Here is a 12948-nt window from a genome sequence, read left to right on the forward strand (position 1 = left end):
ATTCTTAAATTCATTGCAGAATACTCTTTTATTTATATTCATGAATTTTGATGTGCTCGGAAGTATTTAGGTTAATAAACAAAAAAAATATAATAATTATATAATATTAAATCACAAATAAATATATTTTAATTTCATATCATCTTTATTCCAGACAAATAATGAAAATATAATTTTTTTAAAGTTATATGATGATATATATAATTTTTTAGCTACTTAATATATAATTGGCAAATTATATGTAAAAATAATGATAGGTATTATATTATATAAATATAATTTTTTGACTATTTAATATAGTTTACAAATGGTATATAAAAATAATGAATAAGTATGATAGCATATGTATTTCTTTCATTTTCAATTTGCATATAATATTACTAACAAAAATATTATAATAATAATAAAAACTGTATGTAATCTATAAATAAAATGTTTTAATATCTATATTAAATAATATAATATTATATCAATTTTATATTGAGGAAAATAAAATAATTTAAATTAATTTTTTTTAAATATTAATAATGAAAATAATTTAATGTGTCTATATATATTATGGGCATGTAACATTTAAAAAAATATTAATAGCAAATATAATTAGAGAGAGAGGAATTCACAAGAGGAAATATCCTATAGATATATGTTTTTTATTTCTAAATATGAAGAGGTATGTATCAATGTTTTAATGTGGAGAGCCTAAATCATAAATAAAATATTTCAATGCTAACTATGTATATATATTATAGAAAACAAGTGAAAAAAAAAAAAAAAACTCTTATAATTAACATATTTTATTAGTGTGTTGCTCAAAAACAACATAAATTCTCTTAAGATCAGATTTGTCAAAAACATAAAAGAATCAAATTTATAAAGATGCAAACATTTCATCTACTTTTATATTAAAAAAATTATTTGTAAAATTATTTAAACTATGAATCTATATTGGTTTTAAAAATAAATATCTACTTTTTCTGGCTTTTTATATACGTAATCCAATTTTAAAAAGTAAAAATAAACTAATAACCCTATATTTTTTGATACATAAAGTAACTATAAAAGGCGGGTCAAATCTTTTGTATCAGTTTATACTAGACATCTTTCTTAAATATTTAATTTATATTGTTATGGACAATTTTAACCTTTTTAAAATAAATAAATGTTAAATAACTATAAAATATATTAAAATGTTATTAAATATTTAATTTTATATTATTATAAATCATCTTACTATTATAAAGATATTTCTCATAATTAATAAAGAATGAAACTTAGAAGAGTTAACCACCATTTTACTGAACCACTTTAATATTTATTTTTAAAAAACAAACTTACTTAAAAAAGAAAAAAGAGGACATGAACCATATTAAGAAATTCGACTTCCGACATGACATCCCAACGAATGCACATAAAGCGCCATGGAATTATCGCGTTCAAAGATTCTGGTAAAATATCTTATCAAGACTATTTTTGGGTGCCATCAATATCAAGATATGAAGTCAATCAATAAATCGAATCACAATTTATATAGTATTTTACGATTTAATAAACTTGGTGTTGATGCGTCACAAGTTTTACCGTGTGAAAGTTGAATTACATGCAATATTTCAGTCTCAGCCAGAAAAGTATAACTTTTACTGTTCCAAGTCGTTTGGTTAGTACGCCCGAGGGGGGAGAAAACGCCAATTTGATTATGGAAGAGTCTCCCTTTTCACAGTCATGGCGGTCCATTCTTGGCCTACAAGCCCTTGACTGCCAAGAACTTCAGCAACACGCAATGCATGAATTAAAGTCAATGAATGAAGCAAACCAGGACCATACAATGCGTGTCTCACCTTTAATGTTAAACTAAAGATTAACCGAAAAGTTTCGCAATGACTTCGTTGGGCGATTATAAATATGCAATGCTTTGTTCATAATTATGTATGGAGATAATAGTTAAAAAAATCTGTGCCCACAATTTCTGGTTCATAATTATGTATGGAGATAATAGTTACAAAAAGCTGTGCCCACAATTTCTGGTTACCTTCCTAACAGGGTTTCCTGTTGTGTTTGTAACTTCGTAATATTCAATATTAAGTCTCAGCCGTCCTGTTTTTGGAGTTTGTTTTTTCGATATATTAACAAGTTGATTTCATGAATTGCAATCATATCATGGGTGATCCTGGTTTCGTATCTGGATTTATTGGTGCAGGCATAGACTTGACTATCCACCAAATTCTTCAACACATTAACATTGCCCTCCGTTGCAGGAAAGAATTGTCAAATCTGAAAGATCTTATAAGGAGAATTGAGCCGATTATGAAGGAGATCCAGCACCACCGGCTGGATTTGAATACGAAAAAATTCCCCAATAAGTTGGGAACTTCAGCTGTTAATGTATGGCTCAAGAAATTGGATACGCTTCTCCGAGAAGCATCAGCAATGTCGCATCAATGCGCACGCACAATACCCAGGTACGATGTGATTTCTCGTTATAAAATGAGTAGAAGGATTACTCGTTTGATTTCAGATATCACACGTCATCTCCAATTGGTTCCTCTGATTAGCTTGGCCCAAACTCAGGAGTTCCAACTGAGATTTGCAGGAATCGAAGAGCAGTGTACTTCTTCGGCTTTGGTCACTGCTTCTTTAACCACAACCCAACTGATGCTTCAAGGGGTTTCTTCATGATCATGGCATCAATAGTGGGGCAAAAAAATGCTTTTATGACACTAGAGAAGTTAGTGATCGAGGCAGAGGCCTACTCTCCGTTTTCGCGCATTGGCGTGCTCGGCAAAGGTGGTTCCGGCAAAACTCTCCTCCTCAAGACTGTGTTCAATAGCAAGAAGGTGAGGGATTTCTTTTGCGATGGATTATTGCTTTGGCTCACTGTTACTCAGTCTCCATCTTTTACAAGTCTCAGGAATCAACTCTTTTCACAAATAGCAGCTTCAGATGAAAAAAATATGAATCAAGAGGCCTTAAAAATATGGTTATATGAGAGTATGCAGGGCAAAAGGTTTATCTTGTTCCTAGATGATGTGTGGGAGGAGGGCTCCAAATTGCTAGAGGAATTGGGTCTACTTCGGCTAACAGAGCACTCCAATTCCAAAGTTGTTGTGAGCTCAAGAAATCACAGAGTACTAAGAGAGATGGGAGTTACTGCAGATTCTTCCACATTGATAACAATGGCAGATTTGATGGAACATGATAGTTGGAAGTTATTTACTTATCATGTTTTTCCATACCATAATGGAAATCTGCCAACAAACATCGAGGAAGGAAGAGCGAAGGTTGTGTGTGCAAAGTGTGGAGGGCTTCCCCTGGCAATCAAAGCAGTGGGGAGGGCAATGGCAGGCATTATTGATGCACAAGAGTGGGACTTGGCAGTCCAGAGGCTGTCAAACCCCAACAACAAAAACCATCAAGCTATCTACGATTGCCTAAGGTTGAGTTATGATGCGCTAGGCAATTACAATGTCAATCTGCAATTATGCTTTCTTTACTTAGCTGCTGCCTTTCCAGAAGACCAAATCATTTATGCAGAGGGCCTGACTTGGTTGTGGATCGGAGAAGGGTTTCTGCAAGATGAAGCTGATCACGACCCATTCGAGATCGGGAAAATATATGTCAATATTTTAGCCGATCGTTGCTTGATTGAACCCACTGTGAGGGATATTGATGGGCGAGTACTGTATTTCAGGATGCACGACATTATGCGTGGGTTGGCCATACAAATTGCTGAACAGGAAGAAAGCTTCCACTGTGGCGTAGGCAAGCGTTTGACAAGGCTGGATGAAAATGAATGTTTAGGACGCACTCGCATTTTGTTGAATCGCAACCAGTTGGCTTTGCTTCCCAACTCATTCAGAGCTCCAGGAATCTACACGTTGCTGTTGAATGGAAACAGAGATCTGAGAGAAATTCCAACAAGGATGATTCACAGTATGATCTCTCTCAAGGTTCTGGATTTGAGTGCGACATCCATCCAATCATTGCCAGAGAGTGTGGGGTGTTTGAAACAACTTGTCTGCTTAAGATTAGTGGGTGTGCCGATCAAAAAGTTACCTGCAGCAATTACAAATCTTGCAACTCTCCAAGTTCTGGATCTTTTTCAGTCTGCAATTACGGAATTACCATCTGGCATTCACAGGTTGAGATCCCTAACTTATTTAAGCCTTGCCAAATGTAAGGATTTGCAATGTCTACCATGCAGCATCTCAGGGCTCACTTCTTTGCAATACCTTTATATTACCAGTATTGTATGGACGAAACCTGAACGCCACAAGGGTCAAAAGCAGGCTTGCATTCATGATCTGGGGAATTTAACAGGCCTACGAAAGTTACGCCTAGGAAACAATGGAGAAACAATTAGCGAGGGGACATTTGGGAGGATGACTCAAATGGAAATACTGGAATTGAATCTCACAATGGTGGCAGGTTTACCTAAAGACATTGTTAACATGTCAAGGTTGAAAATATTTTTCTTGCAGAGCTCTAACATAGTCAAAATGGAAAGCAAGTTTTGCCAACTTCAGATTTAAACCATCTTAAATTATGGTATTGTGATCAGTTGGAAGAGCTCTCATATTTGCATAATCTCAAAAATCTAAAAAAGCTAGATGTTATAAAGTGCCCTAGGTTAAAGAGGTTTTCTAAAGAATTTGGTGAGAAGGGGGCATTTCCTAGGTTGGAAGCATTTTCATTGGTTGAATTAGATGAATTAGAGGAATTGCCAGCAATAGAAGAATCTGTAATGCCTATGCTAAAAATATTCACCATGATGTTGTGTGAAGCTATAAAATTGTTGCCAGAAAAATATTTTAGTCTTAGAAGGCTTAAAAAAATAAGAGTGTATGGTTGCTCAATGGTATTAGGGAATCTTGAAAAAGTAAAAGAGGAAGACAGAATATGGAGTTGGTAACTATGTCTACAATCACTACAAAGGAGCTTGTAAAAAGATATTGGCAAGTAAATAACTCTAGATATGGTGAATTTTGGTGGAGTGAATTTTATATATTCCTCCAAGATATTTATAGATATGGGTTATGATTAATCCATATTAGATAATTATATTTTTGTTATCTATCTTGACACTTTTACAGTGGAAAAATCAAGGAAATCAACTTACAAGAGCAATTTTAGTGGCAAGGCCCACTTTGAAGAAAAGGAGTCAAAAAGAATTTTGAGTCAAATTGAGGCATTGAAAAATGGTTTTTTGGAGGGAAATATTTTGTGCTTAAGCACCACTAGTGATATTCTACATGTTTTCAACAATGTGAGAATCTAATTAATTAGTGTTCATAAACAAAAGTAATGCCTCTCGGAAGTTGACCTACTATGTTCCACCACCTACTATGTTCCACCACCATAATTCAAGAGAATGCCATTGAGTCCTTATGAAGAATACTCCATAATGATACATTTGTAACTCATATTGAGGGTTGAATTGGTAAAATTTAACCCTTATTTGGCTATTGGGTTGTGTTATAACGGGGTCACTAGGGAGAAAAGGGTTGGATTCTATTCTAGTGCATTTTGTTCCATAAAAGAGCATAATAGTTGAAATTGGATAGAGAGCAGACACAACCAAAAGGGTTTGCATTTTATAGCAACCCACATGCCACAGATCACACTCTTTTGTATTTGCGCCATTTCCATTTAAAGAAATAGAGAGAAGAGTAGCCTCACTTTCCAAGAGAGTTTTCTCCCGATAGGGTTTCCCAGGTCATATATTGATGTTATCATGATTTTTCATTGGCTGTTTATATGTTCTCTAAATCAGATTTTATATATTTCGTGCATGAGAAGAAAACAATAATTAAATGAATCAAAAACATCTAAGGAAAATTAACTTTCACAATATAGACTTTAGATTTCAGTATATTCTTATTAGATCTGTTGTGATGAATTGTATAGTAGAATATCCATGGTACTTTATGAGTCAAAAAGATAGAAATTGATGCTTTGTTTGACTTATGTTAACAAGTGGATCACATTGCGATGGAGCTGGTCAACAAATTAGGGTTGGAGCTTTGATATCATCCTATCATATATCCATTGGGATGGGTAAATAAGAATGTGGAAATCAATGTAACAAAATAATTTAAACCAGATTTGTTATTAGTGTTGATTTTATTGATGAAGTATAATTGGATGTAGTTCCACTTTATGTATGCGGAGCAGTGTTTAGGTGTCCCTATACATTAATGCATGGTGTGTATGGTGTAATGTTTATATGGACAACCAACCAATATTGCCTCATAAAGGATAAAAAACCCTTCACCATCAACATGCACGAGGGTTAATCTAAAACTTCTCTGGTTAGTGCCAACCAAGGAAAGAAACTATGTTTTACTATAAAAACGCTTCACCATCAAATGCACGAGGGTAAATCTAAAACTTCTCTAGTTAGTCTCAACCAAGCCAAGAAACTATGTTTTACTATTTTTAAGTGAAAATTAGTCTATATAAGAGTTAATGAGTCATGGCATCCCTAGAGGGGTGCACTAAAAACATAGATAACAATTAGAAGCATAGCTATAGGAAGACAAGGGAATATTCTAGGACCTAAAGGGATACCATCCATCCAAGAGGGAAGTGGAGAATGAGATCCAACTATTATCAAACTCTTTGTTGCCAAAAATAAGGCTATATGGGAAGTTAATAATAAAACCAAACAAGGTGAAGAATCGGTTTTAGTAGTTGCCAAAGTAGGGTGTTATTCAACCATTTACCTCACCATGTGTATCACCCATCATAATCGTGCATAATATGGATAGGACTTGGAAAATACACATATATTACAAGTACTTAAACAAAATTACACTTACAAACAAGTACCCCTATCAAGGATAGATGATTTGTTGGATTGGTTGTAATAAGCAAACTAATTCAACAAGTTGGACTTAAAATCATGGTATGCCCAGGTTTGATTCAAATAAGAAGATACTTAGAAAATCACCTTATGGGCCTAATAAGGATATATGAGTGGTAAGTCATTCCATTTGGTTTATGCAATGCACCAACTATGTTCATGTGATTAATGAATGATATGTTTTGCCCAGGTCTATATTCATTTTCTATTTTTGTATTTGGATGATATACTAGTATATAATGTTAAGGTCTGGAAGGAACACATTTCACATTCGATACAAGTTCTAGAGGCATTGAAGAAGCACCAACTACTGGAAAATTTCAAGAAATGTGATTTTATACAACAACCTTTGGTGTATTGAGGATATGTTATTACTGGAGTAGAGTTGAAGATAGATCTTGCCAAGATGAAGACCATCATGAAATGGACAGTGTCTACCAATGTTTCTAAGGTCTCAAATTTTATTGGGGAAGGACAACACCTAAAAAAATTCATTCCATCGTTTTTAGTAAATGTAGCATCACTCCATGCCAATATAATGAGTGGCAAGAGTTTCTAGTAGGGAAAGAGTCAACATAAGGCCTTTAAGGAGTTGAATATGAAAATTATTTAAGCACCATTCCTTACATTATTGAACTTGCAACATCACTTCAAAGTGGAGAAAGATGCAAGTGGGTATGTTATGGGAGTGTTGACGTTGGGAGGAAGGCATGCATGCTAACATTCTAAAATATTTCATGGGAAAATTCTCAACTACCCTACCTATAACAAGGAGCTCTATGCCCTAGTACAATATGTCAAAAGTGGCAATTATATCTAATAGGAAAGGAGATAGTCATTACCACAAATCACTGGAAGCTACAATACCTGCAGAGCTAGAGCAAGTTAAAACAAGAAAAAATTTACAAGTGAATGGGGACTTTATAGAAGTTTCATTTAGTGATTAGATATAAGAAGGGTAGAGAAAAAATGATGTCAAACATGCTTTCAAGGGCACCCACATCAAATATTGCAACTATGGTAATGTTGATGCTCATGGAGTCTTTAACCCATGATACATACATATAGGCATACATGGAGGATGATAACTTCAAGGAGGTATTTCAACAGTTGCAGAAGAAAAATCATGTAGAGAATGGAGTTAACACAATTGACTATCATCTCTATAATGGGTTATTCTATAGGCTTGATAAGTTATGTGTTTCTAAAGGAGAGTAGTTGTAACAAATGGTAGAGGATCACACCTCCAAGGTTGCAAGACATTTTGGTATAGGGAAGATAATGGGAAACTTACAGAGGCATGTGTTTGAACCAAGATGTAAGATGATGTAGCTAAGTTCATAAGAGGATGCATTCTTTTTTTGTCCCAAAAAGCCTAGTAACAAGAAACATGGTCTATTTAATCCCTTACCTATACTCGCTTGTCCTTGGGAAAACATTTCCATGGACTTTGTGGGAGGTTTACCAACAACCTAGAATAGATGTGACTACTTATTCATGGTATTTTTCAAGTTAAATCAAATGTGTGTTCTCATTCCCTGTAAAAATACCACTAGCAGGAAAGAAGTAACATAAACGTTCTTTGGACATGTCTCAGTACACTTTGGGATACCAAGGAGAATTTTTGTGGATGTTGATAAAAGAGTTCTTAGTGCATTTTTTACAACATTGTGGGAGAGAATGGACACAAAGTTGAAGAAGTATACAACATTCCATCCACATATAGATGGGAAAACCAAAGTAGTCAGTAGGACATTGGTGTAGTTTTAAGGAGTTACAATCAGAAGAATCTGATTTCTTGGGATGAAAAATTGGTATATATACAACACACTTATAATGGAGCAATGCACACTTCTACTTATAAGTCACAATTTTAAACTTTTTTTTGATATTTACCACCTTCACCTTTGGAAGTTGCATATGGAAAACAAAGAGGAGAGAGGGAGAATCTCACAAGAAACGATTTCAAGGGAAGATAAATTTGTTAATTAGGTTAGGCTGATCCATATACAAGTAAATGAGACACTAAAGAAGTCACAGGCAAAAAACAATGTGAGGCATGATTGACACAAAATAAAGAAGTTATTCAAGATTAAAGACAAAGTATGGTCATAATTGAACAAGGAGAGGCTATAGGGTCCTAATCAGAAAATTGAGGCTTTGGTATATGGTCCTTTTGAGATATTGGAAAAGGTGAGAGACAATGCTTATATACGTAGTCTATACCCATATATGTAAATTTACTTAGTGGTGAATGTGGAAGATATGAAACTCTAAGGCTTCCATGTGGGATTAAGAAAAGGAGATGACCTTACCTTCTATAGAGAATTTAGTGATTCTTAGATAGAGTTGATAGACAAGACAAAGGAAATATGAATTTTAGAAGATTTGGTTGAAGGAACAACTTGCAAGCAAGACCAAGTGGTATTGTAGGGAGAAGTTAGAGGAAAATTTCCTCGCCTCATTCAATAAAATATTTTAGGAAGCAAAAGATTTCCAAAAATGGATAGGTATGATCTATATTGGATCATTATATTTTTTTCATTTGTCTCGATGTTTTAATGTTGGAAAAATAAGTGAAATCGACTTATAGGAGCAATTTTAGTGGGGAGACCCAGTTTGGGGAATTGAGCTTATAAACCTTATAGGGCTAGTTTAAGGCCTTCAATTATAAGGGGGAGAATTTTCTTCTTAAGCATTGCACACTCTCATTCTATCCTACACTTGAATAATTTCCAATGGTGCATGAATAATGTCAATCAAAGTTCAAATACAAAAGTTATGCCTCCCAAAATTTGACATATTATGTTTGAACACCATAATTCGAGAAGATGTTATGACAACCTATGATACTCATGGAAAATGGGTTAGACACCTAGGTAATATGAAGAATAATCTAGGATGTTTGAGCTTTAACTCATATAGAGGGTCAAATGGGTTAAATTTAACCCATAACTGGCTACTGTGTTGTGTTATAACCAAGCATCTAGGAGGAAAAGGGGTTGATATTCTATTCTAGTGCATTTTGTTCTAGAGTAGGGTATTATAGCTAAGAGTCTATAGAGAGAGGTAAGAATAGAAAGGATTTGTGTTTTGTAGTAGTCTACGAGCCACAAGTCTCACTTCTTTGTTGTTTTCCACCATTTCCATTCAGAGAAAGAGAGAATAGAGAAACCTCACTTTCTAGCTAGGTTTTCTCATCAAAGGGTTTCCTAAGCCATATCCTGGTGTTATTCTGATTTGTGATTAATTGTTTTAGCTGTTTCTTATTTTCCACATGTTATATATTGCATGCTTAAGAAGAAAGGAATAATTTAATAAATCTAGAAATTGTAAGAAAAATCAACCCTTATACTATAGTTTTTGGATTTTAGTATATTTTTATTAGATCTCATATGACAAATTTTCCAGTGGAATGTCCACGGTAGTTTTTGAATCAATGATTTCATGACTAATATTTATAATTTATAGATAATTCGTAGATATGATTATGATTCTTTGTAACTTACGTTTTTACAACCAACATTTATATATGATATTGTGATTTTTTAATTTTTTTTTACTGGGAAAAATATTGTACTTTATTAATATTTTTGTTTTTGTTTTACTTTGGAAGTTGGGAAAATGATATATATTAGATCATATCAAAGGATATTATGTAACATAGCCTTACCATGCTTACTTTTCTGCCACTAGAGAAACCAAGCCAGTGGAAAATCCTTGCTACTTTTGTCCAAGTAAAACATTTAAGACTATTATAAATCTCGTCGAATACTATCTACTAAACAAGATACATCCTATTAGGCTTGATAATGTTCTGAATCATCATCTTTAACAACAATATGACTAACAAACACAACAAAAAATTCCATTGACAACTTCTATGTCATATGGGAGTCCACGTGGGTAATGCCTAGTGGTCCTGTCTCCTTATTTAAGCCCACAAATTCCATCTTGACTAGTTTATTTTCCAGTGTTGTTACTTTGTTTTCCAACCTTCTAATTTGCCTCTACACTTCATGAACAAAACAATATTTCGTGTTGCTATTTTGATCACTCAACTAATACTTTACCCGTAATTATCTTAATTTGCAAATAAATGTCAACTAGTTGCATATACCTTGTATGCCACATTCACATGTTGTCCATGCTTAGGATCCAATTTCCAACATATTCCTCTACCTCCACATCTACTATGAGCTATCATTTAATTCTTTCTCCCCGTCATCTTTTTCAATTTCTGTTTTGATTAGTGGAGGGATATTTCTGTAGTAAGTATCAACATAATTCTCTATTACTATTTGGGCATGAGAATTAGTAGGAATTCTAGCACTGTGACCACCCCTCTTTCCATTATAACCTCCTCCATAAGGCATAATTTTCTAATAGCAATCCGTACAACATTGAGGATTGAAGAAAGGAGGAAGGAAAATTACCCAATAAACAACATAGAACAACTTAATCCTTGGAAAGAGAAGGAAACACCAATCTATCCAAAATAGAATAGAGACCACCCATCTCAGAACATAGACAAACCCACAACTCAATGAGAGAAAAATATAGCCTAAGATTTATACGGGATGAGTTTGAAAGCCATGCCAGCTTTCCAAATCAACAAGAAGAAGACAAGAGTGAGATAAATCTATCTAACTTAGTATTCAAAGAATAGAGACAAGATAGGGGGTGACTATCATCCATAATAGAAAAAGATGAACCCAAATAATAGAATATAGATATCCGAAAGCTATAACAAATACTCAATCATAGAAGCTTAAACTTATTCAAGTATAGTCCCAATTTAAGAACCTGAAGCACTAAGGAAGAATACCAACATAAATGAAACTAGACAAAATTTTAGACCAAGGATGAAGAGATGAAGCCATTGAGGCTAATATATATAGCAAGTGGGATGAAAACGGGTCGAATCTGAGGTCATTCACTCCCTTTATCAGACCTTGATTTCAAAAGGCTTAAGATAAAAATCCTACCACTATAACAAGGAGCTAATCACTAAAAGTATAATTTTGGCATAAGAAAATCAACCACTGCAGCCAAGATGCCATATATATTATTGATCTATTGTGATAATTAGAGTTACATTAAGATCTCTCAGAATCCGGTATTTCACAATCGATGTAGGCATATAGATATTAGGTATCATCATTTATAGGATTATGTGCATAGGAGGATCATGTTGCTACAATATATTCCGACAGAGGAACAAGATGTCGACATCTTGACAAATGCCTTGTCTAGAGGGAAGTTTGAATTTCACAGGTGCAAGATAGGGCTGGTTGATAATCCCTTTCTTGCTAAGAGGGTGTGTTAAGAAGTGTAGTAAGAAAGGCTCAATTTGACTTAGCCTTGGTTAAATTGAGAAAATTTGAAATTTCCACATCAACGGACAACTCAGAGGAAGTTAACTGAGGTGACATGGCTCTTGTCACTCAGTTAGCTCAGTAAATTCAAGTTAGTGGGCTTGGAGTTCAGTTTGCATTTGTTGATTGTTAATTTGTAGCAATCCAATTCAGTTATTTCCAATTGTACTAGGTTAAACTAGTTCTAACAGTTAATAGAGCTAGTTGGAGGTTAGTTGTGCAGTGAGACAACAGTCTAACGTAAAGATCATCCAATTAACAGACCAATTAACCAAAAATAGCTCATGCATGAAAGAAATTTGAATTTCTCGGTTGTGGTGGAAATTCCAAGGTTATGTAACATCAGTTGTAGACTAGTCTTGAGTGTACATGTGTTCATGCAATCGATGATCAATCCTTGGGAATCACACAATCAGTTTGGAGGAAATTCTTACAGAATAAGGGCTAATTTCCTCAGGATTTGTGCAAGGAAATAACATCTTAGGTGGAGGCAGAAATTGACTAAGTCCGCATTAGAGCTTCTCATTAAGAAGAGAGAACAAATTTTCTTTTGCAAGTTGAGCTCAGAGTTGGAGCTAGCAATTCTAATAGATTCTCTATTCATTTGATTAATGCAAACAGACTTAAGGGGTTTCTACCAGTTGGTTTCCCCTAGATAAATCTTTGTACTTGTGTATGTGATTGATGCATGTTTGTGAATGTTGTTGTAAA

At 34.1% G+C, this 12948-nt stretch overlaps 1 protein-coding gene across 1 annotated transcript; it reads left to right on the plus strand.

The window, feature by feature from the left end:
- The first annotated feature begins 2675 nt into the window (after nt 1–2675).
- Nucleotides 2676–4581, plus strand: LOC149264719 (putative disease resistance protein At4g27220). The gene is made up of 2 exons (XM_089400543.1): nt 2676–4422; nt 4556–4581. Exons 1-2 carry the CDS (start codon nt 2676–2678, stop codon nt 4579–4581), a joined length of 1773 nt encoding a protein of 590 aa, XP_089256669.1.
- Nucleotides 4582–12948: the final 8367 nt, after the last annotated feature.

Source organism: Pinus tabuliformis, chromosome 6 (assembly GCF_031772625.1).
Source record: "Pinus tabuliformis cultivar Carrire ecotype Pingquan chromosome 6, CPIR1, whole genome shotgun sequence".
NCBI lineage: Eukaryota > Viridiplantae > Streptophyta > Pinopsida > Pinales > Pinaceae > Pinus > Pinus tabuliformis.

Coding starts and splice junctions, on each gene's coding strand:
- LOC149264719 (XM_089400543.1), top strand. CDS start 2,676: ATGGCATCAATAGTGGGGCAAAAAAATGCTTTTATGACACTAGAGAAG. Junction 4,423..4,555: donor GAATCTCACAATGGTGGCAG/GTTTACCTAAAG, acceptor TATTGTGATCAG/TTGGAAGAGCTCTCATATTT.